The 27,866-nt window shown below is 40.9% G+C and overlaps 1 protein-coding gene across 1 annotated transcript in view; it reads left to right on the top strand.

Annotated features, from left to right (window-relative positions):
* Positions 1-27,153, top strand: part of nup153 (nucleoporin 153) — an 80,765-nt gene extending 53,612 nt beyond the window's left edge. The window contains exons 18-22 of the mRNA XM_060850009.1: positions 3,599-4,390; positions 17,652-18,020; positions 19,277-19,555; positions 21,215-21,377; positions 26,103-27,153. Coding sequence (XP_060705992.1) covers positions 3,599-4,390; positions 17,652-18,020; positions 19,277-19,555; positions 21,215-21,377; positions 26,103-26,196 — 1,697 coding nt within the window. The 3' untranslated portion in view covers positions 26,197-27,153. The remainder of the gene's footprint in view (positions 1-3,598; positions 4,391-17,651; positions 18,021-19,276; positions 19,556-21,214; positions 21,378-26,102) is intronic.
* Positions 27,154-27,866: the final 713 nt, after the last annotated feature.

Here is a 27,866-nt window from a genome sequence, read left to right as displayed (position 1 = left end):
TAGGAGCATGGGACTGGGATATCATAGCAATTACAGCAACATGGCTCAGGCGTGGACAGGACTGGCAGCTTAATGTTCCAGGACACAAATGCTACAGGAAGGACAGAAAGCGGAGGAGTGGTGTTTTTGATAAGGGATAGCATTACAGCTGTGCTGAGGGAGGATATTCCCGGAAATATATCCAGAGAAGTTATTTGGGTGGAACTGAGAAATAAGAATGGGATGATCATCTTATTGGGATTGTATTATAGACCCCCTAATAGTCAGAGGGAATTTGAAAAACAAATTTGGAAGGAGATCTCAGTTATATGTAAGAATAATAGAATACTTATGGTAGGGGATTTTAACTTTCCAAACATAAACTGGGACTGCCATAGTGTTAAGGGTTTAGATGGACAGGAATTTGTCAAGTGAGTACAAGAAAATTTTCTGATTCAGTATGTGGATGTACCTACTGGAGAAGATGCACGTACTCTTTGGAAATAAGCCAAGGCAGGTGAATGAGGTGTCAGTAGGGGAGCACTTTGGGACCAGCGACCATAATTCTATTTCTTTTAAAATAGTGATGGAAAGGATAGACCAGATCTAAAAGTTGAAGTTCTAAATTGGAGGAAGACCAATTTTGACGGTATTAGGCAAGAACTTCAAAAGCTGACTGGGGACAGGTGTTTGCAGGTAAAAGGGACGGCTGGAAAATGGGAAGCCTTCAGAAACGAGATAATGAGGGTCCAGAGAGAGTATATTTCTGAGGGTGAAAGGAAAGGCTGGGAGGTATAGGGAATGCTGGATGACTAGAGAAGTTGAGGGTTTGGTTAAGAAAAGAAGGAAGCATATATAATGTATAGACAGGATAGATCGAGTGAATCCTTAGAGTATAAAGGCAGTAGAAGTATACTTTAGAGAGAAATCGGGGGTAAAAAGGGGACATGAGGTAGCTTTGGCAAATAGAGTTAAGGAGAATCCAAAGGGTTTTTACAAAAACATTAAGGACAGTCTGAGGCTGAGGGGTGACCTTTGTAGAAGTTTACAAAATTGAGGGGCACGGATAGGATAAATAGACAAAGTCTTTTCCCTGGGATCGGGGAGTCCACAACTAGAGGGCATAGGTTTAAGGTGAGAGGGGAAAGATAAAAGAGACCTATGGGGCAACTTTTTTCACGCAGAGGGTGGTACGTGTGTGGAATGAGCTGCCAGAGGAAGTGTTGGAGGCTGATACAATTGCAATATTTAAGAGGCATTTGGATGGGTATATGAGGGATTGGAGGGATATGGGCCGGGTGCTGGCAGGTGGAACTAGATTGGGTTGGGATATCTGGTCGACAGGTTGAACCGAAGGGTCTGTTTCCATGCTGTACATTTCTATGACTCTCTGACAAAAGGGTAACAAGGAAGACAATAGGGCCCCTCAAAGATCAGCAAGGCGGCCTTTGTGTGGAGCCACAGGAGATGGGAGAGACTCTAAATGAATATTTTGCATCAGTATTTACTGTGGAGAACGACATGGAAGATATCGAATGTAGGGAAATAGATGGTAACATCTTGAATAATGTCCATATTACAGAGGAGGAAGTGCTGGATGTCTTGAAATACATAAAAGTGGATAAATGCCCAGGACCTGATCAGGTGTACCCTAGAACTCTATGGGAAGCTCAGGAAGTGATTGTAGGGCTTCTTACTGAGATATTTGTATTATCGATAGTCACAGGTGAGATGCCGACAGACTGGAGCTTGGCTAATGTGGTGCCACTGTTTAAGAAACGTGGTAAGAACTATAGACCAGTGAGCTAGATGGTGGGCAGGATGTTGGAGGGAATTCTGAGAGACAGGGTGTACATGTATTTGGAAAGGCAAGGACTGATTAGGGATAGTCGACATGGCTTTGTGTGTGGGAAATCATGTCTCACAAACTTGATTTGTGTTTTTTGAGGAAGTAACAAAGAGGATTGATGAGGGCAGAGCGGTATATGGACTTCAGTAAGGCATTTGGCAAGGTTCCCCATGGAGGACTGGTGAGCAAGGTTAGATCTCATGGAATACAGGGAGAACTTGCCATTTGTATTCAAAACTGGCTCAAAGGTAGAAGACAGAGGGTGGTGGTGGTGGAGAGTTGTTTTCAGACTGGAAGCCTGTGACCAGTGGAGTGCCGCAAGGATCTGTGCTGGGTCCACTACTTTTCATTATTTATATAAATGATTTGGGTGTGAGCATAAGAGGTATAGTTAGTAAGTTTGCAGATTACCCCAAAATTGGAGATGTAGTGGACAGCGAAGAAGGTTACCTCAGATTATAACAGAATCTTGATCAGATAAGCCAAAGTGGCAGATGAAGTTTAACTTAGATAAATGCGAGGTGCTGCATTTTGGAAAAGCAAATCTTAGCAGGACTTGTACACTTAATGGTAAGGTCCTAGGGAGTATAGTTGAGCAAAGAGAGTTCAGGTTCATAGCTCCTTGAAAGTGGAGTCGCAGGTAGATAGGATAGTGAAGAAGGCGTTTGGTATGCTTTCCTTTATTGGTCAGAGTACTGAGTACAGGAGTTGGGAGGTCATGTTGCGGCTGTACAGGACATTGGTTAGGCCACTGTTGGAATATTGCGTGCAATTCTGGTTTCCTTCCTGTCGGAAAGATGTTGTGAAACTTGAAAGGGTTCAGAAAAGATTTACAAGGATGTTGCTAGGTTAGGAGGATTTGAGCTATAGGGAGAGTTTGAAAAGGCTGGGGCTGTTTTCCCTGGAGCGTCGGAGGCTGAGGAGTGACCTTAGAGGTTTATAAAATCATGAGGGGCATGGATAGGATAAATAGACAAGTCTTTTCCCTGGAGTGGGGGAATCCAGAACTAGAGGCCATAGGTTTAGGGTGACGGGGCAAAATATAAACGAGACCTAAGAGGCAACCTTTTCACTCAGAAGGTGGTACGTGTATGGAATGAGCTGCCAGAGGAGGCATTTGGATGGGTATATGAGTAGGAAGGGTTTGGACGGATATGGGCTGGGTGCTGGCAGGTAGGACTAGATTGGGTTTGGATATCTGGTTGGCATGGATAAGTTGGATCGAAGGGTCTGTTTCCGTGCTATACATCTCTATGACTTTGACCTTTTTTACATCAATGTTGGTGTATCTACAGCACCTAAGCTGTGGCAGTTCATAAAGGATGCTCGCCACTTTGAGGGTAATTAGGGATGCATAATAAATACTGACCCAGCCAGTGACGCTCCTATCCCCTGAATGAATTATTAAAATTCTGAAATATATAAATTACATACCTCAAGCCTGTGTATATTTTCAGATGATTACTGATTAGTTTTTTTTCTGCCATGTCCAGTTTATTATTGTAATTAAAAAATGCTCACTTTACTGTAATGGAGGAATGCTGCTATAAATCAGTTTAGATTACATTTAGCTGACTCGTAGCTGCATAACGTTTACTCAAAACAAAAGGCCATCGATTTAGTCTATATACTTTATGATCCTTTTTTTATATTTAGAAGTTAGTGACTTCATTTCTCTTAGTATATAACTTGCGTATTTTCTACTGAAAGATCATTACAGTATCAGGCAGTGTGAATTTAATTTAATTATCATGTTCTTTTTTTCTTAAGGGCTTAGCTCATCTGCATTATCGACTGTTGCTTCACCATTCAGCTTTGGAATCCAGCCCTCAACTGTAGACTCTTTGCAAAGTAAAGATGGCGCTGTTGGTTTTAAGTTTGGGAATCAGGGTAGTTTTAAATTTGGCACGTCAGATTCTGCTTCCTCAACTAATGCCTTTGGAGGACATAAATTTGAGGTTACAGGGGGTTTCAAATTTGGAGGTACTTCGACAGAAAAAAATTCAGAGGAAAACAAAAAGGATAACTCTAAAACCCCTAGTGGTGGATTTAAATTTGAGGTAGCTGCCTTTGGTAACAATTCAACTTCAATTAAGTTCGGTGCATCAGATACAAGTCAACAAAGTAAGAAAAGTGACATGGCACTTGGAGGTTTTAAATTTGGCACAGAGGAGAAGAAAGAAACCTCGGTAGTGCAGTTACAGCTGGACAAAACAGAAGAAAGAAAAGATGGTGCAACTGTGAGTGCAGTTCTGCCTGAAAAAACAGTGGATCAGGAGTCTGTGGCAGCGAAAACATTTGTATTTGGAAAACCAGATGAGAAACAGAACTCTTTGAGCTCTACACCAATCGCATTTGATAAAAGCAAAGATGTTGAATCGCAACCACAGTCTGAACTTAAAAAGTCAGAGCAAACCAAAGAATCAGCATCTTTGTCTGACACTTCAAAAGCAGAATCTAAGACTGGGTTTACTTTCAACTTGGTTAAGCCTGTTGAGAAACCAGAGGCAACTGAAACGGCACAGCAAGGATTTGTGTTTGGGGCTACTGGAAATGCTTCAGGTAAGGAATGATAAATTAAAGAAGAAAACGAAGGTTTGCATTTGTAAACATCTCCTAAAGTGCTTTATGCATTGTGAGGTATATTTGAAATGTATGTGTTAAAAATTGGGGAATGTGGAAGCTATCAGGGACATACTGCAAGAAGTGACCATGACCAACTAATCTTTGATTAGTTGGATAAATATTGTATAGGCCAAGGAGCAGAGCTTCTCTACTCCTGGAAATGGTGCTGTGGAATCTGTAATGCCCACCTGAGCATTGGTTAAGTGTCTGTTTTGCAAGCAACACATCCCATATTACAGCATTCCCTTAGTATTAGTGTGCTGTAGTCTCAGCATAGGGTAAGTGCTCAAGACTTTGAAGTGGATCCTAAACCCACTACCTTCTGAATTGAACAGGAGTGCTACCATTGAACTCGCATGCATTTTTTTATTGTGCCTTCGGTAGAGGTGCAAATCATTGTTATTACCTTCATCATGATTTCAGAAACAGAAAACAGGAACACAAATGCTCCCTTTGGACTTTGGAGCCTGCTCTGTCATTGTGAGATTATGGCTCAGTACCCTGTTCCACCTTTTGTCCCATGCTGTTTGATGCTTTTAACCTCCAGAGCCTTGAGGCGGCATGGTGGCTCAGTGGTTAGCATTGCTGTCTCACAGTGCCAGCAATCCGGGTTCAATTCCAGCCATTCTACCTGTGTCTGTGTGGGTTTTTAGTGGGTGCTCCGGTTTACTGCCACAGTCCAGAGATGTGCACATTAGGTGGATTGGCCATGCTAAATTGCCCATAATGTTCAGGAATATGTGGGTTAGGCTTGGGAAATGATAGGTTATTAGGATAGGGTAGAGATGCTCTTTGGAGAGTTGGTGTGGACTTCCTTGGAGCTAGTGGCCTGTTTCCACATTCTCAGGATTCTATGATGAAACCAGCCCTATCTTCTTGAAAATATTCAGTGTTTTGGCTTCGACTGCTTTCTGAGGCAGAAAATTCCAAAGTATTGCCACTCTTTGAAGAAATTTCTGCTAATCTCAGTCCTAAATGGCATATCTCATATCCTTAACACTGTGGTCCTTGGCTCTCGACTCCCTGGTCATTGGGGACGTCTATCCTGCATTTACCATATCTAAAACTATTAGGATTTAATAGATTCCAATGAAATTTCCACCTCATTCTGCGGACCTCCAGTGAATATACTCCTACTCCAATCTCCCTTCAGACAAGACCTGCAATCCCAGGAGACAGTCTGGTAAACCTTCCTCGAACTCCCTCCAAACACAACGTCCTTCCTCAGGCAAGGACTGCCAACTGTTGTACTCGGTACCCATCCGATGAAGGGGGGTATGCCCTATGCCGCCTTGGCCGCTCTATCGACCTGCTTTGCCACTTTCAGGGAACAATGGACCTTACCACCCAGATTTCTCTGTACATCAATTTTCCCCAGGGCTTTCCCATTTACCGTCTACAGAGGAACCTCGATTATCCAAACGAGATGGGTGGGCAGTATTTTATTCAGATAATAAATTCAGTTAATTGATTCAGTGTTTTTCCTCTGGGGCTCAGAATCTTCTCTACAGTCTGCTCCCTGTAAAGTCAGGAGATAAGGCAACATCATCACCCCAACCCTGTCTCACACCGCACCCGCCCCTAACCCCGTCCAACACCACCATCTGCCTCAATCCCATCCAGCACTGCCCCCGCCCTGCCCCCTTAACCTCCAATCCCAGCAGCTGGACTGGGCACCAACGGTAAGACTACTGCTGCCCTTGGGTAAGTCTCCAAATAGTGCGCGCACGCAGGACAATGTTAGAGAGAATATCTGGTTGGGGTGGGGGGGGAGGTTTAGGATTCACTCCTGTGTAGAACTCCAGTGAACGTGTGTGGAGAGAGAGAGAGAGAGAGAGGGAGGGTGGGAGATCAGTCATTTGGAGACAGTGCCCGGGCTCCCATCACTGTCCAGATTTGTTCTCAGCAGCATTTCAGTGAGCCAAGATCATTTTTAATCATTGTAAACAAAAGACGCGATCAGGACTGAAACAGCTGTTTGATGTAATGTTTCTATCGGGACATCGAGATCTCCTTCGGATAATCCGATATTTGGATAACCTAGATATCCCTGAACACTGCTTGCAATTTAGCATGGCCAATTCACCTAACCTGCACATCCTTGGATTGTGGGAGGAAACCTCCCACCCTGCCACAAATATGGAAAGAATGCAAACTCTGTGGAGCATTGGAGGCTGAGGGGTGACCTTATAGAGGATTAAAAAATCATGAGGGGCATGGAAAGGGTAAAAAAAACAAGATCTTTTCCCTGGATGGGGAAGTGCAGAACGAGAGGTCATGGGTTTAAGGTGAGGGGGGAAAAGGTTTAAAAGGGGCAACTTTTTATGCAAAGGGTAGTGCGTGTATGGAATGAACTGCCAGAGGAAGTGTAGATGCTGGTACAGTTACACCAACACCATTCAAAAGGCACCTGGATGGGTATATGAATAGATTGGGTTTAGAGTTTATGGCTGGGTGCTGACAAATGGGACTACATTGTGGGCGGCACGGTGGCACAGTGGTTAGCACTGCTGCCTCACAGCGCCTGTAGACCCGGGTTCAATTCCCGACTCAGGCGACTGACTGTGTGGAGTTTGCACGTTCTCCCCGTGTCTGCGTGGGTTTCCTCCGGGTGCTCCGGTTTCCTCCCACAGTCCAAAGATGTGCGGGTCAGGTGAATTGGCCAAGCTAAATTGCCCGTAGTGTTAGGTAAGGGGTAAATGTAGGGGTATGGGTGGGTTGCGCTTCGGCGGGTCGGTGTGGACTTGTTGGGCCGAAGGGCCTGTTTCCACACTGTAAGTCTAATCTAAGTCTAATCTAATCTAATTAGCTTGGGATATCTGGTTGGCATGAACGAATTGGACTGAAGGGTCTGTTTCCGTGCTTACAGCTCCTATAACTCTATAAGGAGACCAAAACTGCGCACACAATTCCAGGTGTTGTCTCACTAAGGCCGCATTCAATTGCAATAAGACTCCTCTTGTAGTCGCATCCTCTTGCTGTGAAGTTCAACACAACATTTACTATCTTCACTGTCTGCATCTTTTCTTTAATTACTCCTGGGATGTGGTCATTGTTGGCTGGCCAGCATTTATTACCAACTCCAGTTGACAAGTAGTGGTGAGCTGCTTTCTTGAATCCTTGCAGTCCATATACTGTAGGTCAACCCACAGTGCCCTTTTGCGAAGGATTCCAGGATTTTGACCCAGTGACAGGGAAAGAATGTACTAAATTCCAAGTCAGGATGGTGATTGGCATGAAGTGAAATTTGCAGGCGGTGATATTCCGATATGTCTGCTACGCTTGGCTTTCTAAATGGAAATGGTCATGGATTTGAATTTCTGCAGTGCATCTTGTAGATAGTAGATATTGTTGCTACTGAATGTCGATGGTAGAGGGAGTAGATGCTTGTGGGTGTGGTGCCAATGAAGATAGGAAGTATTCTATCACATTCCTGACCTGTGCCTTGTAGGTAATGGGCAGACTTTAGGAATAGATGAGTTACTTACTGCAGTATTCTTAGCCTTTGACATACTCTTGTAGCCACTGTTTGTGGCAAGTCCATAATTAATGTCCTGCCTTTTTTACATTCCTTTATTATTATTTCCTAATTTATCCTGTATCCTGCAAGCTACTCCAACACGCTTTTCTTCCTGCTTGTCCTTTTGAAAGGTCACACATCTCTGTTTAGTTCCCAGTTTTGATTGTTTTGTTACCATGTTTCCGTAATGGTTGTAAGATCGTACTAAGTAACCTCTGTTTGTGTCTTTTAATTGATTAATTTTGCAGATACTACGTGTATTTAAGTGAGGAGTAATTAATTTTGCCTTTTTACGATTTTCAGCCTCTTTAATCCATTTGATGCTGTTTTTCTATGTTTGAACACACTGTCCTTTCCTGTCTCACTCTGGATATTATTATCCATATTGCTGCCCTATAATTCTGCCAGATCTTTTGCTTTGGAAGGCAAATGACCTCTCCACGAAATTAATTCAAAGCCCTCTTTTCACTAGACAGTTCAATGAAGCCATCTGACCTCACTTGTGAATATCAGGGAAAAATAGACAAGGCAGAGCACAATGGAATGTTGCAAGTCTGTATTCCATGCATGAGGGTTAGGCAATAAATATCAGAACTGCTCGCATTCTCTTAGGAGACCCTTTCTGCCTGAGGGTTTACCAGATAATTTTGAAGCATTGAAGTCTTGGCCATCAATCATCAAAAAAGCTGCAGATAACTATCTTTGGCAAAGGAACAAATAGAACACAGATTGGTTTGAAATCTACCTTATAAGAATGCCTTATTGAAATAAAGAGCACAGCTCACCTAACTTGCAAGTTGTCTCCTAATTCTAAAACATGTAAATAATCTTTAGGTTGCTCAGGCAGTTGTGCAGAAGCCAGCAAAGTACCATGCCAGCAACTTTTGGATCTATGCAAAAAAAAAGACAAACTGCCAGAGACACTGGTAACCTTCATGCCATGCATGTTGCTATCAAAAGAACTCTCGGCTCCACTATTGTCATAGATGTTGCTTTGAAATCCACAGGTGGGACAGAACCACGTCAAGCAAGTGACCTACTGGATAGGTCTGAATAATACTTGTGAGATGGATATCGTCATGCCTGAGTTTATTGATCTTGTACAACTAAATGTTCTGCATGAACCTGTTAAGAATCTTCATTTCTTGACTTCAAAGGCTACTGCCTCTCTGAGCAGCAAGGAAAACACCTGGAAACGATGAATTAGCTAGTTTCATATTGCAGTGAAGATATGGTTTATGCTAAAATTTGTTTTTAATCCACTGGCAGGAAACACAAATTTTAACTTTTGAAGAAGACTTTTTAAAAACACAACTAATTGGTCTTTCTGTACATTCCGCATTCCTATCCTCATTGGAATGAAGACATCAAGTTTGCAACATTCACCAAGGTTGTTGACTGACTTCCTGGGGAATATGAATGCTCTGACATCTGCCTTGTTCATAAAGACATCTTTTTTAAAATGCTTCTTTCATGGGGTATGGTTATCACTGACTGTGTCAGCATTTATTGTGAACCCTAACTACCTTTAGGACTCAGTTAGTAATGGTGCTATTGAGCCACTTGTGTTGATTCACTTTGTGGTGCAGCACCCAGGATAATTTGCTGCCATCCACAATTTCTCAGTGGTGTTCAAATGGTGTATTGATTCTTTAGCTTTAGTGATCTGGAAGTGGTTCATCAGTAGGTTTTGTTGCCCATATTTGACCTGATGTCAAGGCATTTGAAGGAGTTTTGGAATCAGTGTTGAGGACTCCCAACAACTCTTTATTGGTTGTGTATTCTAGTGCTGCCACTTGCACGTCTGTCCTGCCAGTGCAAGGTAACTAATGCACATGTTGATGGTGGCTAGGATATTGTAAGGTCCGTGAGTATGACTTTGTCAGGCTACTGTGGGGTCATCCAATTTTGGTAGAAGCCCCCAGATCCTAGTAACAGGGATGGGTGTGTCCAGTGAAAGGAAGATGCTGGGTGGTCTGTCTAATATATTTATCCTTGCCTGAACTTTTAAAATCATTGGTAGTAGAAACAGGAGTAGACCATACTGCCCATTGAGCCTGTTCTGTCATTCAATACACTCATGATTGATTTTCTATCTATACTTGTTTTCAAATGCTCTCTATCTTTTTATTCACTGAGATGCCACAAATCTATCTTAGCTTTAATTGTATTCAACAATGGAGTATCCACAACTCTGAAGAAAGAGAATTCCGAAGAATCAAACTCTATGAATGGAAGATTTCTCCTTGTCTCAGTCCTAAGTGATCAGCCTCTTGCCATTTGATGATAACCCTGCCTTAGTTTTCTTCATTCTCTCTTAGATTTTATCTTGTTGCTTCGGTCTACTTAAGCTATTCTAACTTGCATATTTCAAAATTAGACATAACGATACAGCGAGCTTGTAGTAAATTATTTATAGTCAAAGCCATAAATGTTTATTTTTCACGGGAAAGTGGGACTGCACAATATTATCCTCTAACAGCATTGGCCTGTTAAGAAAATAGAATTTAACTTTGAGTTATTGGTACCATAAATCTGATTGAGGGTACGAAAAATTGTAAATTGTCCTCATACCTCTGCATAACTGTTCTACTTTAGAGAGGGAACTCTGGAATACATTTGAGTTCTTTCTCAAGCCAACCAGTGGCACCAATGTAATAGTTCAGTTAGGTATTGATTCTCAATTTTTTGTGAGGATTAAGAAGTCAGTGATCCACTTTGTCAAGTATCAAGTGAATCTTCTGAAGTCTCACTGACATTGTTCATCTCACCACCTTTTAAACTGCCATATGGTCTCAAATGAAATGACTACAGAACAACATTATCCTAACAAAACAGGTGGGTGGGGGGTGGGGAGTATTTTGTTTGAATAACTGATAATATTTTTTGGGAACTTGAGATCTTGGTCAGGTTATCCAAAATTCCTGAATCAGAAACCATGATTGTTCTGTATTTGTTTAATGTATAAGCTTGCACTTTGTTGTGTGCAAGATCATTTACAACCTGTTTCCCTGCAACTGTATCCATGATTCACTGAGTTGCTACCTATGGAAGAGAAAAGTAGCTGAACAAATATTAACTTCATTGTAGTTGAAGGATACTTTTGTTAATTAGCTATTGTAGTAACAAATGTAATACTTCAGGTTGGAAGTTTTCTTCCACAAGTTTTGTATAAGCATTTTGAATGCGAAAAATATCACCAGATTTTAATGACTGCTTTTGATTTCACTCATGGCTATCTTTGGGGTATTTTGCGTTTTTTAAAATATGGCTGAACTAAACAAACTGGCAAAATGTCGAGGAGCAAATTATTGCGGATGCTGGAATCTACTACAAACAAAAAAATGTTGGAAATCATAGCGGGTCAGGCATGATCCCTGGAGAAGAGCGCAAGCTAGCTTTTTGAATCTAGATGATTTTATCAGAGCTGATGAAGTGTGGAAGGAGCAACATTTATGCGGTCGAGGGGATTTGGAGTGCTTTGTGAGAAAGTGTTGATAAAGCCGATTAAGTGATCAGAATGTGAGAATGGCAGAACAATGGTGTGTCCAACTGCCAAGCTGTAAAGAATAGACAGTCCTACTGGAGTCGGGAGAGGAGTGACGAAACATGGTAACAGAGAATGTAACCAGTATTGAACTCAAAATTAAGTCCAGAAGATTGTAAAGTGCCTAGTCTGAAGATATGTTGTTCCTTCAGTTGTGCTGTGATTTGCTGGAATATTGCATCATGCTGAGGACAGACCAGTGGGCATGTGAGCAGGCAGCTGTGTTAAATGACTGGCTACGGGAAGGTTGAGGGGGATCACACTAGAGGTGATTTACAAAGCGGTCATGCAGTCTGTGTTTGGTTTCTCCCTAACTTAGGTTAGGCTACATTGAGTGCAGTGAATGCAATAGGTCAGATGGGAGGAGGTACACGTGAAAAGCTGTTTCACCAAGAAAGACTGTTAGGCCCTTGGATGGTGAGCAGGGAGAAGGTGAAGAGGCAGGTGTTGCATCTTCTGCGGTTATATTGGGGACGGGGGGGGTATTGGTGGTTGAGGAATGGACTAGGATGTCCTGGAGGGAACGGTCTGATTTGATTCCTAATTGCCTCTGCTATTGGAGGTGGGCAGAGATAATTTTGAGCCTGCTTGCTTGGCTATAAACAATGTTTCAAAATGAATGGTTGCATTTTATCAACGCTTGAGATGAATGCAGAACCAATTAGTTTCTTTTTGCCAATGATACATCTCTAGGTCAGAATATTATGGATTGTCTCAGCTACTGTGATGAAAAGGGTGGAAAGATGTCAAATTGTGCACAGAATTGCTAGAGCAGGTTGTTGGATATAACTTGGCTATGAAGCCTTAGTGGGATGGAAACACTTAATGACATTTTGTAGTTAGAGCATCAACCAAACAGGGCGAAGTGTAGAGGGGTAGCTCTGTAATTGCACATTCTTAAGTTAGTACAGCATTGCTGAGGATTGCACTTTATGAATGTCCTCTTCACTTGTTTATACTGAATTGTAGAGTCATAAAGAAGTACAGCACAGAAACAGACCCTTCGATCCAACTCATCTATGCTGACTAGATACTCTAACCTAATTTAGTGCCATTTGCCAACACTTAGTCTGTGTCCCTCTAAACCCTTCCTATTCATGTACCCATCTAGAGGCCTTTTAAATGTTGCAATTGTACTAGCTTCCACTACTTCCTCTGGTAGCTCATTCCATACATGTTGCCCCTTAGGTCCCTTTTATATCTTTCCCCTCTCACCCTAAATCTATGCCCTCTAGTTCTGGACTCCCTCACCCCAGGGAAAAGACTTTATCTATCTATTTATCCTATCCATGCCCCTCATGATTTTATTAATCTCAATAAGGTCACCCCTCTGTCTCTGACGTGCTTGGGAAAACAGTCCCAGCCTGTTCAGCCTCTCCCTATAGCTCAACTCGTCCAACCCGGGCAACATCCTTGTAAATCTTTTCTGAACCCTTTCAAGTTTCACAACATCCTTCCAAGAGGAAGGAGACCAGAATTGCATGTAATATTCTAACTGTGGCCTGAAGAAGGGCTCATGACCGAAACGTCGACTCTCCTGCTCCATGGATGCTGCCTAACCTGCTGCGCTTTTCCAGCAACACATTTTCTGCTCTGATCTCCAAAATCTGCAGTCCTCACTTTCTCCAACAGTGGCCTAACCAATGTTCTGTATAGCCGGAACATGACCTCCCAACTTCTATAATCGATGTTCTGACCAATAAAGGAAAGCATACTAAATGCACCCTTCACTATCCTATCTACCTGCACCTCTACGTTCATAAAACTATGAACCTGCACTCCAAAGTTTCTAGGACCTTCTCTTTAAATGCATAAGTCTCTTGTTCTGATTTGCTTTTCCAAAATGCAGCACCTCGTATTTATCTAAATTAAACTCCATCTGTCACTTCTGTCAATTGGCCCATCTGATCAAGATCCTGTTGTAATCTGAGGTAACCTTCTTAACTGTCCTCTACACCACCAATTTTGGTGTCATCTGCAAACTTACTAACTATACCTATGTTCACATCCACATCATTTTATATAAATGACAAAAAGTATGGACGCAGCATCGATCCTTGTGGCACTCCACTAGTCACAGCCCTCCAGTCTGAAAGCAACCCTCCACCACCACCCTCTGTCTTCTATCTTTAAGCCAGTTCTGTATCCAAATGGCTAGTTCTCCCTGTATTCCATGAGATCTAGTCTTGCTAACCAGTATCCCATGGGGAACCACGTCAAACGCCTTACTCATGTCCATACAGATTCTTCCAATGCTCTGCCCTCATCAATCCTCTTTGTTCTTCAAAAAACTCTATTAAGTTCGTAAGACATGATTTCCCACACACAAAGCCATGCTGAGTATTCCCAATCAGTCCATGCCTTTCTGAATACATGTAAATGCTGTCTATCAGGATTTCCTCCAACAACTTGCCCACCACTAATGTCAGGCTTGCTGGTCTATTGTTCCCTGGCTTATCCTTACTACCTTTCTTAAATAGTGACGTCACATTAGCCTATCTCCAGTCTTCTGGCACCTCCCATATGACTATCAATGATGCAAATATCTCCACAAGGGGCCCATCAATCACTTTCCTAGCTTCCCACAGAGTTCTAGAGTACACCTGATCAGGTCCTGGGGATTTCTCCACTTTTTATGCATTTCAAAACATCTAGCACTCTGTAATATGGACATTTTTCAAGATGTCACCATCTATTTCCCTACATTCTATATCTTTCATGTCCTTCTCCACAGTAAACACTGTTGCAGAATACTCATCTAGTATCTTCCTCCATCTTCTGTGGCTGCACACATAGGCTGCCTTGCTGATCTTTGAGGGGCCTATTTGCCCCCTAGTTACCCTTTTGTCCTCAGTGTATTTGTAAAAACCCTTTGGATTCTCCTTAACCCTATTTGCCAAAGCTACCTCAAATCCCCTTTTTGCCCTCCTGATTTCCCTCTTAAGTATACTTCTACTACCTTTATACTTCTAAAGATTAACTTGGTCTTTCCTGTCTCCACCTGACATATGCTTCCTCCTTTTTCTTAACTAAAACCTCAATTTCTCTAATCATCCAAAATTCCCTACATCTACCAGCCTTTCCTTTCTCCCTAATAGGAATATATTGTCTTTGGACTCCTGCTAGCTCAGTTTTGAACGGTTCCCATTTTCCAGCTATCCCTTTACCTACAAACATCTGTCCCCATCGGCTTTTGAAAGTTCTTGCCTAATACCATCAAAATTAGCCTTCCTCCAATTTAGAACTTCAACTTCTAGATCCGGTCTATCATTTTCCATCATTATTTTAAAATTAATAGAATTATGGTCATTGGCTCCAAAGTGCTCCCTGACTGATACCTCAGTCACCTGTCCTGCCTTATTTCCCAATAGTGGGTCAAGGTTTGCACCTTGTCTAGGTAAGTACATCCACATACTGAATCAGAAAATTTTCTTGTACACACTTAACAAATTCCTCTCCATCTAAACCCTTAACACTATGGCAGTCCCAGTCTATGTTTGGAAAGTTAAAATCCCCTACCATAACCACCCTATTATTCTTATAGATAAATGAAGTCTCTTTACAAATTTGTTTCTCCATTTCCTGCTTTTAGAGAATCCATAATATAATCCCAATGAGGTGACCATTCCTTTCTTATGTCTCAGTACCACCCAAATAACTTTTCTGGATGTATTCCCAGGAATATCCTCCCTCAGTACAGCAGTAATGCTATCCCTTATCAAAAACGTCACTCTCCTCTCCTCTCTTGTCCCCCTTTCTATCCTTTCTGCAGTATTTATATCCTAGAACATTATGCTGCCAGTCCTGTCCATCCCCGAGTCATGTTTCTGTAATCAGATTCTCAGAATAATTAGCCATGGCACCCTGCCATTGACAGCTGCCCATTATAGAATATTTACAAATGAAATTGCCCTCTGGGTATTTTTCATATACTTTCTAAACGCAATAAAGTATTTACTAGCCTGATCTAATCACATGTGATTAGTATCACATCAGCCTTTAATTTTTAAAATAAATATATGACTAATGTATAGTTTGTTTTGTAATTGATATTCAAGAAAGTGTGTCTAATCCATAGTGTTGTGCACCTTTTAAACTGGGTTGGGACCTGTATGTTGGTCATTTGTGGTTTAGAACGATATGTTAAACAGTTTTAAGTTTGTTAGGTAATGGCTAATATTCAGAGAATACTTGCTTAGTTTTCCAAAAAGCATAAATTCCTTTAAGGCAAGAATACCACCAGGATAATCAGGGAAGTGAAAGATGGCATTAAATCAAAAGAAGAGTTTTGTAAAATTGGCTAAGTAAGTTATAAGCCTGAGGATTGAGAGAATTTTAGAATTCCGCAAAGAAGCACATAGAAATTGATAAAAAGAATAGAATAGGAATGAAAAATGGAAAGGAACATACTTTTTACATGCCTATATAACAATTTTAAATGCGTAAGATTAGCAGTGACAAATGTGTCCATACCTGGAGGGATAGAATTTATAGCAGGAAGTTGAGAAATGGTGAAGAAGCTAAATAAGTACTGTATTTACCTTTACAAAGGAATACACAAGTCCTCTCGAAATAATTAAGGTCCAAGCATCTAGAGGAACTGGTAAAGTAGTATTGCATAGGCTGATGGGATAAAAAAGTTGATTACCACCACCTGAATGTTGAAAAGAAATTGCAATAGAAATGATGGATGCACCAATGATCATTCAAAATTCAGTTAATTCTACAATAGTGCTTGCAGATTGGAAGCAAACAATCATAACCACACTGTTTAATGAAGGATGTAAGAAAACTGGGACCTTCAGATCTGTTACTCTGTTGCTAATAGTAGAGTACATAATGTTAACTAATATAAAGGCTGAGATTACTGGATATTTAGAAAATAGCTGTCTGGGCACTCAGTGTGAATTTAATGAAGGTGAAATGATAAACAAACCTGAGGGTTTTTTTAGTGCATTACTGGTTGAGTTGATTGGATGCAGTTAGTGAATGTGGTATATCTAGATTTTGAGAAGGCTTTTTGATAATATCCCATGTGAGGATATTTATCAAAATTAAAGCACAGGGGATTGGATTGATATACTTGCTCGAACTGAGGATTGGTTAATGGGCACTAAGTAGAGATCACGAATAAATGGGTCATTCTCAGGTTGGCAGGCTGTGACGAGTGCGTACCATAAGGATTAATATATGGGTTCCAACTGTTCACAATTTGTCAGTGAAATAGATGTGGGTGTCATTTGTCATAATTCGAAATTTTCAGATTGCACAAACATTGGTGGGAATGTGTTTTTTAGGGAAAATGCAGAGGCTTCAAGGTAATATTTGCAGGCTGAGTTAGGAAAGACTTTGGCTGATGGAGTATAATGTGAATAGGAGAAATGTTATCTTTTTCTGAGGATAAAGGTGAAAAGTATTTCTTAAATGGTGACATTAGAAAATGGTGTCCTTTTTCAGAAGTCACTGAAAATAGTATGCAGTTACAGCAAGCAATTCAGAATACAAATTGTATGTTAGCTTTTATTTCAAGAGGAATTTGACTACAGAGATGAAGTTCTGCACTGGTGAGAGTGCACATGGAGTACTGTGTGCAGTTCTGATACCCTTGTTTCAAGAAGGATATATTTACCATAAGCAGAGTGCTGTGAAAGTTCACCAGTCCATTTCCTGAGATGGTGAGATTATCTGGGTCTGCATTCTCTGACCTTTAGGAAGTTTAGAACAGAATGGTGGATACTTCATTTGACAGTCTTGGACAAAAAGGGCAGCCATTAGGACTGAAATGAGGGATTTCCTTACGGTGGTGAATGGTAATGCAGGCTGGTTGGACTGAATGACTGACCATTTATCCTGCATTTTAGTTGCATTTGCAGCTGCAGAGCCTGCAGAAGATACTTCAGTCTAAGGTGACCATGTATTTCTGTTTAAACAATCAGTACACTTGGATGCATGTATAATAACAAAGCATTCTTTGTGTGTGGATTTTTTTTGTTCAGTGTGTGTATTTGTTTTATTAACCTCTAACTGCATGATGTATACTGTTTGAATAGTATAAGCAGCTTAATGACAATTGTGGAGAAATATTCAAAGTTTGAATTGGTCTTAATTTTACCACTTTCTCTGTGTTCTAGAACAAGGAATTACAAAACCAGCTTTCAGCTTATTTGGCAACAGTTCTTCCATGTCTGCTGCAGCAAATGCTGGGGGTTCCACAACCACCTCCATATTCGGTAATTCTGCATCTGCTACAAACACGACATTTTTATTTGGACAAGCAAGCACCACTGCGGGAAGTGCAAATCTTGGAAATTGTTCTGAATCAACTGTTGCTGCAACCAAGCCATTTTTATTTGGCTCACAGGATATTAAACCGGCTGTCAGTAATTCAAGTTCAGGGGCTTCTGCTGTAGCATTTCCATTTGGCTCGATACCCAGTAGTAACACTGCTACAACATCTGTGTTTACGTTTGGTGCTTCAACCACAACATCTAGTTCAACAGGTAAGTCTTACCATAGCCCCTCAGTTTTGAGATGTGTACAAATGCAATGTGGTCAGCGTGGTTTTTCTTTTGTATTTTAAATGGAAGTCCTTGAATATTACATCTCTCTGTCACTCCTCGGCGCATTGGCTTATCTGATCAAGATCCTGTTGTACTCTGAGGTAACCTTTGCTGACCACTAAAGGACTGATTTTGGTGTCTTCTGCAAACTTACCAACAATATCTCCTATATTCACATCCAAATCATTTGTATAAATGACGAAAAGTAGTGAGCCCAGCACCAATCCTTGTGGCACTATACTGGTCACAGGGCTCCAGTCTGAAAAACAACCCTCTGTCTCCTATCTTTTTGAGCCAGTTCTGTATCCAAATGGCTAAGTCTCCCTGTAATCCATGTGTTTGAACTTTGCTAACCAGTCTACTATGAGGACCCTTATTGAACACCTTCCTGAGGTCCATCCAGATCATTTTCATCACTCTGTCATCATCAATCCACTTCAAAACTTCAAAAAACTCAAATCAAGTTAGTGAGACATGATTTCCCACGCACAAAGCCATGGTGACTATCCCTTATCAGTCACAGTCATAGAGATGTACAGCATGGATACAGATTCTTCCGTCTAACTTGTCCATGTCGATCAGATATCCCAACCTAATCTCGTCCCTTTGGCAACATGTGGCTGATGTTCCTCTGAACCCTTTTCTATTCCTATACCCCCTCAGATGCCTTCTAAATGTTGTAATTGTATCAACTTCCAGCACTTCCTCTGGAAGCTCATTCCATACACACCACGCTCTGCATGAAAAAGTTGCCCTTAGGTCCCTTTTTAAATTTTTCCCTCTCACCCTAAACCTGTGCCATCTAGTCTGGACTCCCCCACCCCAGGAAAAAGACTTTGTCTATTTACCCTATCCATTGCCCCTCATGATTTTATAAACCTTTTTAAGGTTTAGCCTCAGCCTCAGTCCTTGCCCAAATACATATAAATCCTGTCCTTCAGAATTCCTTCCAACAACTCGTCCACCACCGATATCAGGCTCTGTGGTCTATAGTTCCCTGGCTTTTCCTTACCACCTTTCTTAAATAGTGGCACCACATTGCCACCCTCTAGTCTTCTGACACCTCTCAGTTTAATACAGTTTTTGAAAAAATTAATTTGAGCTAATATAGAAAAGTAGTTGTAAAAACGTAAATTATGATCAAACTGGTAACTGTAAGATATTTTAATGGTATTGTTTACCATTTGATCTTTCAGGTGTTTCCTCAAATTCTATCTTTGGGTTTGGATCAAGTTCTACAGCTGCAGCAAATCCTCCAGCTTTTGGTACCACACAGACCCCTGTCCCTCTGTTTGGACAAAGCAGCAATCAACCACCTGCTGCCTTTGCTTCAGCTGATGCACCTACCTTTGCATTCTCAACCAGTTGCCAGCAAACTGCCTTTGGTTCACAGTCTGCCAGTGGTCAACCATCTCTTTTTGGAGGACAGTTACCCAATCAACCGCCCACATTTGGTTCAACTTCATCTACCTCGAGTAAGTAAATTTATATTTTAGTAAGTTGAACTGTTTTAAATTTGGCATATATAATTTTTAAATTTGTTCTTTCATGCAATGTTGGCATTGCTGACAGTGTTTTTTTGCTAGCCCCTCATGTCCCTTGAACTGAGTGGCTTATTTAGTTATTTCAAAGAGCAGTTAAGAACTGACCATTAGTCTATGGAGCTGGTGTTGCATGTAGTGTAGACTAAATAGAACAGTTATCCCGAGTTTGGTGAAATACATTAGGTAATGTGACAGAAGTAGCTTTCATATTTAAAATCTAACACTGTACCTTCTCTAGTCATAAAACTTCATTGTATGTGTCCAAGAAGAAAGGTTTAAAGCAATTTCCTCTGCACAACATATAAGTTGTTTGTTATAATAGGGCAGTTGCAGCAAAAGTGAATAGAAAAGTCTTTGAATTATGAAAATTAATAGATTGCAATTTTATTTCTTAAAATGTTTACCTCTGCTTTAAAACAATAATCATGCCAGTCCCAAAATGAGAAGGAAACATCACTCCATCTTAATAAAAACTGTGTTGATAAGTGTCTGTACACTGGTTATTTACCTAGTTTGATAGAGTATGGTGTCAGGCAGATAGCTTTAAAAGCAAAGAAAGTTGAGAATTGATTACACATTACAAATTGTAATACTATTTCCAGCCATTTAGCTTTCCTCTCTACTGAAGACCTGTTAGGATCTGATAACATAGGTCCTTCTTGAGCATGGAGTGGTAAATTTGAAAATAATTGGAGTTGTCTGACTAATAGGATAGATCCAAATTCACTGCAGCCTCATGAGACTTTTGAATGCCAATCCAAAATCTCTGTCAAAACAAAACTGAATTTTAAAGATAAACTTCCAAGTAGAAGATGGAAATGAAAAGGAAAAGGGTTCCAGCAAGTAAGGGCAAGATAGCTGAAATTACAGCTGATGAAGATGGGGCAAAATGAGAGCGTTGTGAAAGTGCTCCAGATTATTGAATTGTATTTTTATAACTATTACATTGAGAACAAGATTGAGTGGATTTGAAAATAAGGGGGGCAGTATTACATTAAATCACTAAAGGGCCAGAGCCGCTTTATATGAACCAGACAAGAAGTGGTGAGTGTTGGACTTAGACTACCAAAAGCATATTGTTAGTAATTTAGGTGCGGTGAAGTTTGCTGAGGGTAAAAGACCAGACAAAAGAATAGTTGGGAGGTTAGGAAAACAAGAGAACTGTTAGAAAAATGTAATCTATGATTGCGATGATGCTAATAGAGGGGCCATGTGAGAGAGTGTAGTTGTAGGAGTGCTGATATGTCCGTGTGTATCAAAGGACTCGTAAGAGGGATACAAAAATATTGGGTATTCCATAAGTATGGAGGAACGATGCAAATTAACATGCTGAACTGTAGTAAGATCTGTCATCAAGACCAGGATAATGTATAAAAGTGGTCTGTTTTTATTGTAGATTACAAAAAAAGGCTTTCTAAGATTGCTGATTTGTGGAATGTGACTATGTCAGAGTTAATTTGTAAATTATAATGCTTTTCTGTCCAGCAGACACCTCTCATTCCCAAGAACATTGTCTGTAATTGAAAATCTTTCTTATTCTATAGTGACATTTGTTTGGAGATGATTTCTAACTTAATCTGTACTCTGTAGGTAACACTTTCCAGTTCGGAAACAGTGGTCATAGTTTTAATTTCAATGCCACCAATTCATCAAATGACGTTTTTAAATTTGGATCTGCTTCTACGGGAGCAACACAGCAGCCTGGATCCAGTGGTGGCTTCCAGTTCAACCCAGCCCTTGGATTCCCTGCTGGGTAAGAAACTTCATGTGTATTGCAAGGTTTTCTAAAATAACTGAATGCTTCTCCCTGCCATACTTGTTTAGCTAAGAACAGCTGTTAAGATTGGAAAGAAAATCTTGTGGAAGGGAAAGAACCATTGAATTGTTGAAATCTTAGATGACCATCAGGAAAAAGAATTAATTTCATCCAAGCTTAAATTTAAAGCTCTAGATTGCACTTCAAAACAGTTGTTGTGTATACTTATAAATACAGCTGATGTGTGGCTTGAATTTATTTTTAACATGAAGAATATTCCATGATATATGTTGGGCAAAGATTGTGGAATATGGCATTAAGATGGAGGAGTTTCTGTGATCATCAGAAGCATCCTTTGAGTGACTCCATGGAAATGCTGTCATGAAAGACATTATTAGATTAGTTTTCTAAGTGTGAAAACAGGCCCTTTGGCCCAACAAGTCCACACCGACCCTCGGAAGAGGAGCCCACCCAGACCCATTCCCCTACTTTACCCCTTCGCCTAACATTATGGGCAATTTAGCCTGGCCATTTCACCTAAGCTGCACGTTTTTGGACTGTGGGAGGAAACCGGAGGAAACCCATGCTGACGCTGGGAGAATGTGCAAACTGCCTGAGGCAGGAATTGATCCCGGGTCTCTGGCGCTGTGAGGCAACAGTGCTGACCACTGTGCCACCGTGCTGCCCATAATTAGGCAGTGGTTAGCAATTTACATTGGCATGATGGTTATGAACTAAGTGACTGTGTTATCATCAAAACAACATGAGGCAAATGAGCTTGTTTGTGGTGCAGGTCAAAATTGGCAGGTATGAAGTGGTGGGCATCGTGGCTGCAGGGGGATCAGGATTGGGAGCTGAATATTCAAGGATATATATTCTATCGAAAAGATAGGCAGATGGGCAGACAGAGTGGGGTTGCCTTATTAGTAAGAAATGAAATCAAGTCATTGGTAAGAAATGAAATAGGGCCAGATGATATAGAATCTGTGGGTAGAATTGAGGAACTGCAAAGGTTGGGAAAAAAAATAGTTGGAGTTATGTGCAGGCCTCTAAACAGTAGTCATGAACTGGAGCACAAGGTACACCAAGAGATGGCAAAAATGAGTAGGATAGGCAAAGTTACAGTGATCATGAGGGATTTCAATATGCAGGTGAACTGGAAAAATCAGGTTGGTAGTGGATTGCAAGAAAAGGAATTTGTAGAGATTCTACGACATGGCTTTTTGGAGTAGCTAGCGGTGGAGCCCACTATGAAACAGGCAATACTGAATTTAGTGTTGCGCAATGAGGCATACTTGATAAGGGAACTTAAGGTGAAGGAATCCTTAGGCAATGATCATAATTTGATTGAATTTACTCTGCAATTTGAGAGGGAGGGGTGAAATCAGAGGTGAGTGTTACATCTGAATAAAGGCATGAGGGAGGAGCTGGGTCAAGTTGACTGGTTGAGGAGCCGAGCAGGAAAGACAGCGGAACAGCATTGGCAGGAGTTTGAGTGTGATTTAGGAGATCCAGCAAAGATTCATCTCAAGGTAAAAGAAGCATGGTATGGGGAAGATGAAGCAACCATGGCTGACTAGGGAAGTCGGGGACAGCTTAAATGAAAAAGAGAAAGCATACAATGTGGCAAAGGCCTGTGAGAAACAAGAAGATGGGAAGCTTACAAAGACCAATAGAGAGCAACAAAAAAAGAACTAAGGAGGAAGAAGATTAAATATGATGGTAAGCTAGCCAGTAATATAAAAGAAAACTGTAAGAGTTTCTTTACCTATATTTAGGGCAGAAGAGAGGCCAAAATGGACATTGGACTGTTGGAAAATGATGCTGGAGAGATACAAGTAGGGAATAAGGATAGGGCTGAGGAACTGAATAATTATTTGGCCTTAGTCTTCACAGTGAAAGACGAGTAATATCCCAAAACTTAGAGAATGGGAATGCAGAGCTCTAGGTTTAGTGGCTATCGCCAAGGAGAAGGTCCTAGAAAAATTGGCCTGAAGGTCGATAAATGAGATGGACTAACCCCAGAGTTCTAAGGAAGATAGCGGAGGCATTAGTGTGATCTTTAAGGAATCGCTAGAGACAGGAAGGGTTCCAGAGGACTGGAAAATTGCTAATGTGACACCCCTGTTTAAAAAGGGAGCAAGGCAAAAGATAGGAAATTACATACTGATTAGTCTAACCTCGGTTGTGGGTAAGATCCTGGAATTCATTCAAGGGGAGGTCATGTCTGACATATTTGCTAGAATTCTTTGAGGAAGTAACGAGCAGATTTGACCAAGAAGAGCCAGTGGATGTTATCTACCTGGACTTTAAAAAGGCTTTTGACAAGGTGCCACATAGGAAACTACTGAGTAAGATAAGGGCCCATGGTATTAAAGGCAAGGTGTGAGGAGGGATAGAAGCCTGGATGTCTGGCAGAAAGCAGAGAGTGGGGATAAAAGGGTCTTCCCAGGATGGCAACTGGTGACGAGGCTCAGTGTTGGGACCACAAATTTTTGTGTATACATTAACAATATAGATGAAGGAACTGAGGGCATTCTGGCTAAGTTTGCAGACAATTCAAAGATAAGTTGAGAGACAGGGAGCATTGAGGAGACTGAGAGGCTGCAGAAGATCTAGACAGGTTAGAAGAGTGGGCAAAGAAGTGGTAGATGGAGTACAATGTGGGAAAGTATGAGCTCATGCACTTTGGGAGGAAGGATAGAGGCACAGACTGTTGTTTAAATGGTGAGAAAATTCAGAAGTTTGATGTGCAAAGAGACTAGGGAGTTCTAGTCCAGGATTCTCTCAAGGTAAGCTTGCAGGTTGAATCGGTAATTAGGAAGGTAAATGCAATAATGGCATTTATTTTGAGGCAACTTGAGTATAAAAGTAGGTATGTACCTCAGACTCTACAAGGCTCTGGTCAGACCACATTTGGTATATTGTGCACAGTTTTGGGCCCCATATCTCAGGAACGATGTCCTGGCTCTGGAGCATGTTCAGTTCATGAGAATGCCCCAGGAACGAAAAGCTCTACATGTGAGGAACGTTTGAGGACTCTGACTCCTATGTAGCTAGGAAGGCGATAGATGGATGCAGGTGGGGGGGGGGGGAATTGAGAGGGTGGACAGGTGGGAGAAGTTCAAGAGGGTGGTGCTCAGTCGGAGATTGGAGCTGGGATAAGGTGGTGGGAGGGGAGAGAAGGAACTGGTGAAATCAACGATGCTGTATGGTTGGTGGGTCTATAGGTGAAAAATGAGGCTTTTTGCTCCAGGTGTCAGATGGCTAGGATTTGGTGGTAGAAGAGGCCTAGTGCTTCCATGTCCTTAGCAGAGTGAGAGGGTGAGTTGAAGTCGTCAGCCATAGGGCGGTGGGGTTGTTTGGTGTATGTCCCGAAATGTTCTGCACATTGGCATCTCCTCTAAGTTGGGGGGACAGGGCAATAACTTGCAAAACATGCAAGTCCTGGGCTGCCTCCATGGTCAAATCCTCGCCGATGCCTGGGGGAAGAACGGTGCATCTTCTGACTTGATACCCTCGAACCACATGGCAGGAGCATTGATTCCATCAGTTTCCCTATCTCCCCTCCCTCCACTTTGTCCCAGATTCAACTCTCCAACTCAGCACTGCCCTCTTGAACTTCTCCACCTGTCCATCTTCTTTCCCACTGAACCACGCCACCCTCACTCTGATCTATCATCACCACCACCATCCACCTGCATCCACCTATCGTCTTCCTAGCTACCTTTTTCCCTCCCAGCCCCACTCCCCTGATATTTATCTCTTGGCCCCCTTGCCCCCCCCCTCCCCACAACTGAAGGGCTTATGCGTTCCTGCTGGTCAGATGCTGCTGGACTTGCTGTGCTTTTCCAGCATCACACTTTTTGCCTCTGGGTAGAGTGGGTGTTAGGGAAATTTTTCCATTGGTCAGAAACCAGGACCTGATGGCACTGCCTTAGACCTTTTAGAACTGAGATAAGGAGAAACATCTTCAGCCAGAGACTGGTAAATCTATGGAATTCATTGCCACAGAAGATTGTGGACACCAGGTCATTGAGTGTATTAAGACTGAGATAGGTTCTTGATTATCAAGGGTTACAGGGAGAAAGCAGGAGAATGGGGTTGAGAAGTGCATCAGCCATGATTGAATGTGGATTAGTGGTGCTGGAAAAGCACAGCAGTTCAGGCAGCATCAAAGGAGCAGTGAAATCGGCGTTTCGGGCAAAAGCCATGCCACAACGTCGATTTTACTGCTCCACGGATGCTGCCTGAACTGCTGTGCTCTTCCAGCACCACTAATCCAGAATCTGGTTTCCAGCATCTGCAGTCATTGTTTTTACTGCCATGATTGAATGGTCTAACTTCAGCTCCTACATCTTATGGATATAGTATTGAAGGTTCGTTCTCTTGAACCTGCCTAATTGACTTAATCAAGTGCAGCACTGAAATATTTGAAACGTTCTGATTATATTATGATCCTGGAAATGTTTCAGCCATTTGCATCCACAATTGTTGGGCAGGAAAAACCTTGTTTTAAGGTGGGTAATGGATTATTTTAACGAGTCCACTGTTTCATTGCACCTGTTTATATAAAGAATAACTGAAGAAACATCATTTAAATGTGTGACGTGGTTAAACTCTGAAATTGAATTAAAAACAAAGATATTCTTTATACAAGTTGAACTTGTGTTTAATTTGTTTTTGTATAATTCAAGTATTTTTTGTTTTTCTTTTGAACAGGGTTGGCAGCACCAATCCTTTTTCTACGACGTCTAGTGGCCGTTCAACTGTTACTGGTCGGAAGATAAAGACTGCAGTTAGGCGCAAGAAGTAGTTGTCACAACTGTTTAAAAACAGCTAATTATTGAAAATGTATTTTCTATAAAGAGCTGGTGCCCTGCATTAATAATTGAATTGTACCTCCTTCTGGGCTTTATCAGATCTACCTAGGACCATTTGAACCTGCATATAATTGGTCGCTGCTTTTAGTTGCCTGGTGATGGGTGGACTGTAGATTTTTTTGTGAGATCCCAGCAGTGTCATTAGTTAAAGACTTGGCATGGTCTGGCTACAAACAACCTGCAAAGTGAATGGCTTTGTATATTGATACCTCTTCATCTGCACCACTAGATATTGTTCATAACCCACTCAATTGTACTGAAAGGTTTGTATAGACTGAAGAGCATCAGTGAGAATAGGGCTGATAATTCTACAAAGGTTTCATCACAGTATGTGTGAAGTATGTGAATGTGTAGATGTTAAATGGATGGCCTGTTGTGCACCGATGTTTTCTGACTGCAGAATGATTGAAGAATCATACTTCGAGGACTTTAAATGAATTGTCTTCATTTCATAGAACATGTGCTTTTTAAAAATTCTGTTTATGCTTTTTTGACTTATTTCATTTTATTACAAACTATTATGTACATATCTTATGATTTTCAGTCAATTACCATTCTTGGACAAAATCACAAATCTGTGAACTTGAATTATTTTTTGTTATAGCGGTATGTTTTTCGTTCAGTATTGTCTATTAGAAGATTTTATTATGTAAATCTCATTATTCAAAGTTGCCTAATCCATTTAACATCCTTTGTGATTTAAAAAAAAATTGGGAACTCTTTAAAGTTTGCATATTGGCTTTTGTGATCCACTTTTGTTTGGACCAAAACAGTGTTGTACAAAGTATTAACTATATATTTTTATATTTGTTTAAATGGACTATGGTGACTTTGGATAATAAGGAGAACAATTTAATATTAAAGCCATGTTTATTACTGTATGATTAACAAAACCATGGGATAAACGCCATCAATAATAAAAAAAATTAAATCATTTGATTTTGTTCAGTGTCTCCCTGTATGTCCTTTTATTCTGTATGACTATTTATCGTATTCTTTCAGATCTTCTGAAATTAGTAGAATTTACAGCAGTAAAACAGGCCTGCCACTAACAGCATACCTATTTCCCTTTATTTTCTCATGTACCTTATCTAGTTGCCTGTAAAGACATTATGCCTCAACTCTATCACCATAACTGTTTTATGTGGCAAGTTCCATTATTATATCCAATGTTTGGGTGAAGGCATTTCTCCTAGATTTATTTTTGACTGTCTGTCTTATAGTTATGAATGCTTTCAATCTTCCACAAGAGCACCCTATTCAAACATATTCAGAATTTTAAAAACCTCCAAGTCACTTCTCTCTCCAAAGATCTAGCCTGTTTAGTCTTTCCTAATTCATATAATCTCCAAGTCTGTGATAGCCATAATTTTTTTTGCACTTTATTTAAATTGTGTTAAAAAGAAAACATCTCCCTAGATCACTTTTGAACCACAATAATATGCCAAGATGCTTCATAGCTGAACACATTTTTTTAGAATGTAATCACAATTTTGTAAAGAACTAATGCAGCCAATTTGCTGGGTCACAAAATAAGTCACCACATAAACAGTTGGGGATACATTTGTCAGGATACTGAAATAATACTGCTGGAATAGTACTA

Source organism: Hemiscyllium ocellatum, chromosome 34, assembly GCF_020745735.1.
Source record: "Hemiscyllium ocellatum isolate sHemOce1 chromosome 34, sHemOce1.pat.X.cur, whole genome shotgun sequence".
NCBI lineage: Eukaryota > Metazoa > Chordata > Chondrichthyes > Orectolobiformes > Hemiscylliidae > Hemiscyllium > Hemiscyllium ocellatum.
This window is presented reverse-complemented; position numbering and strand designations above follow the sequence as displayed.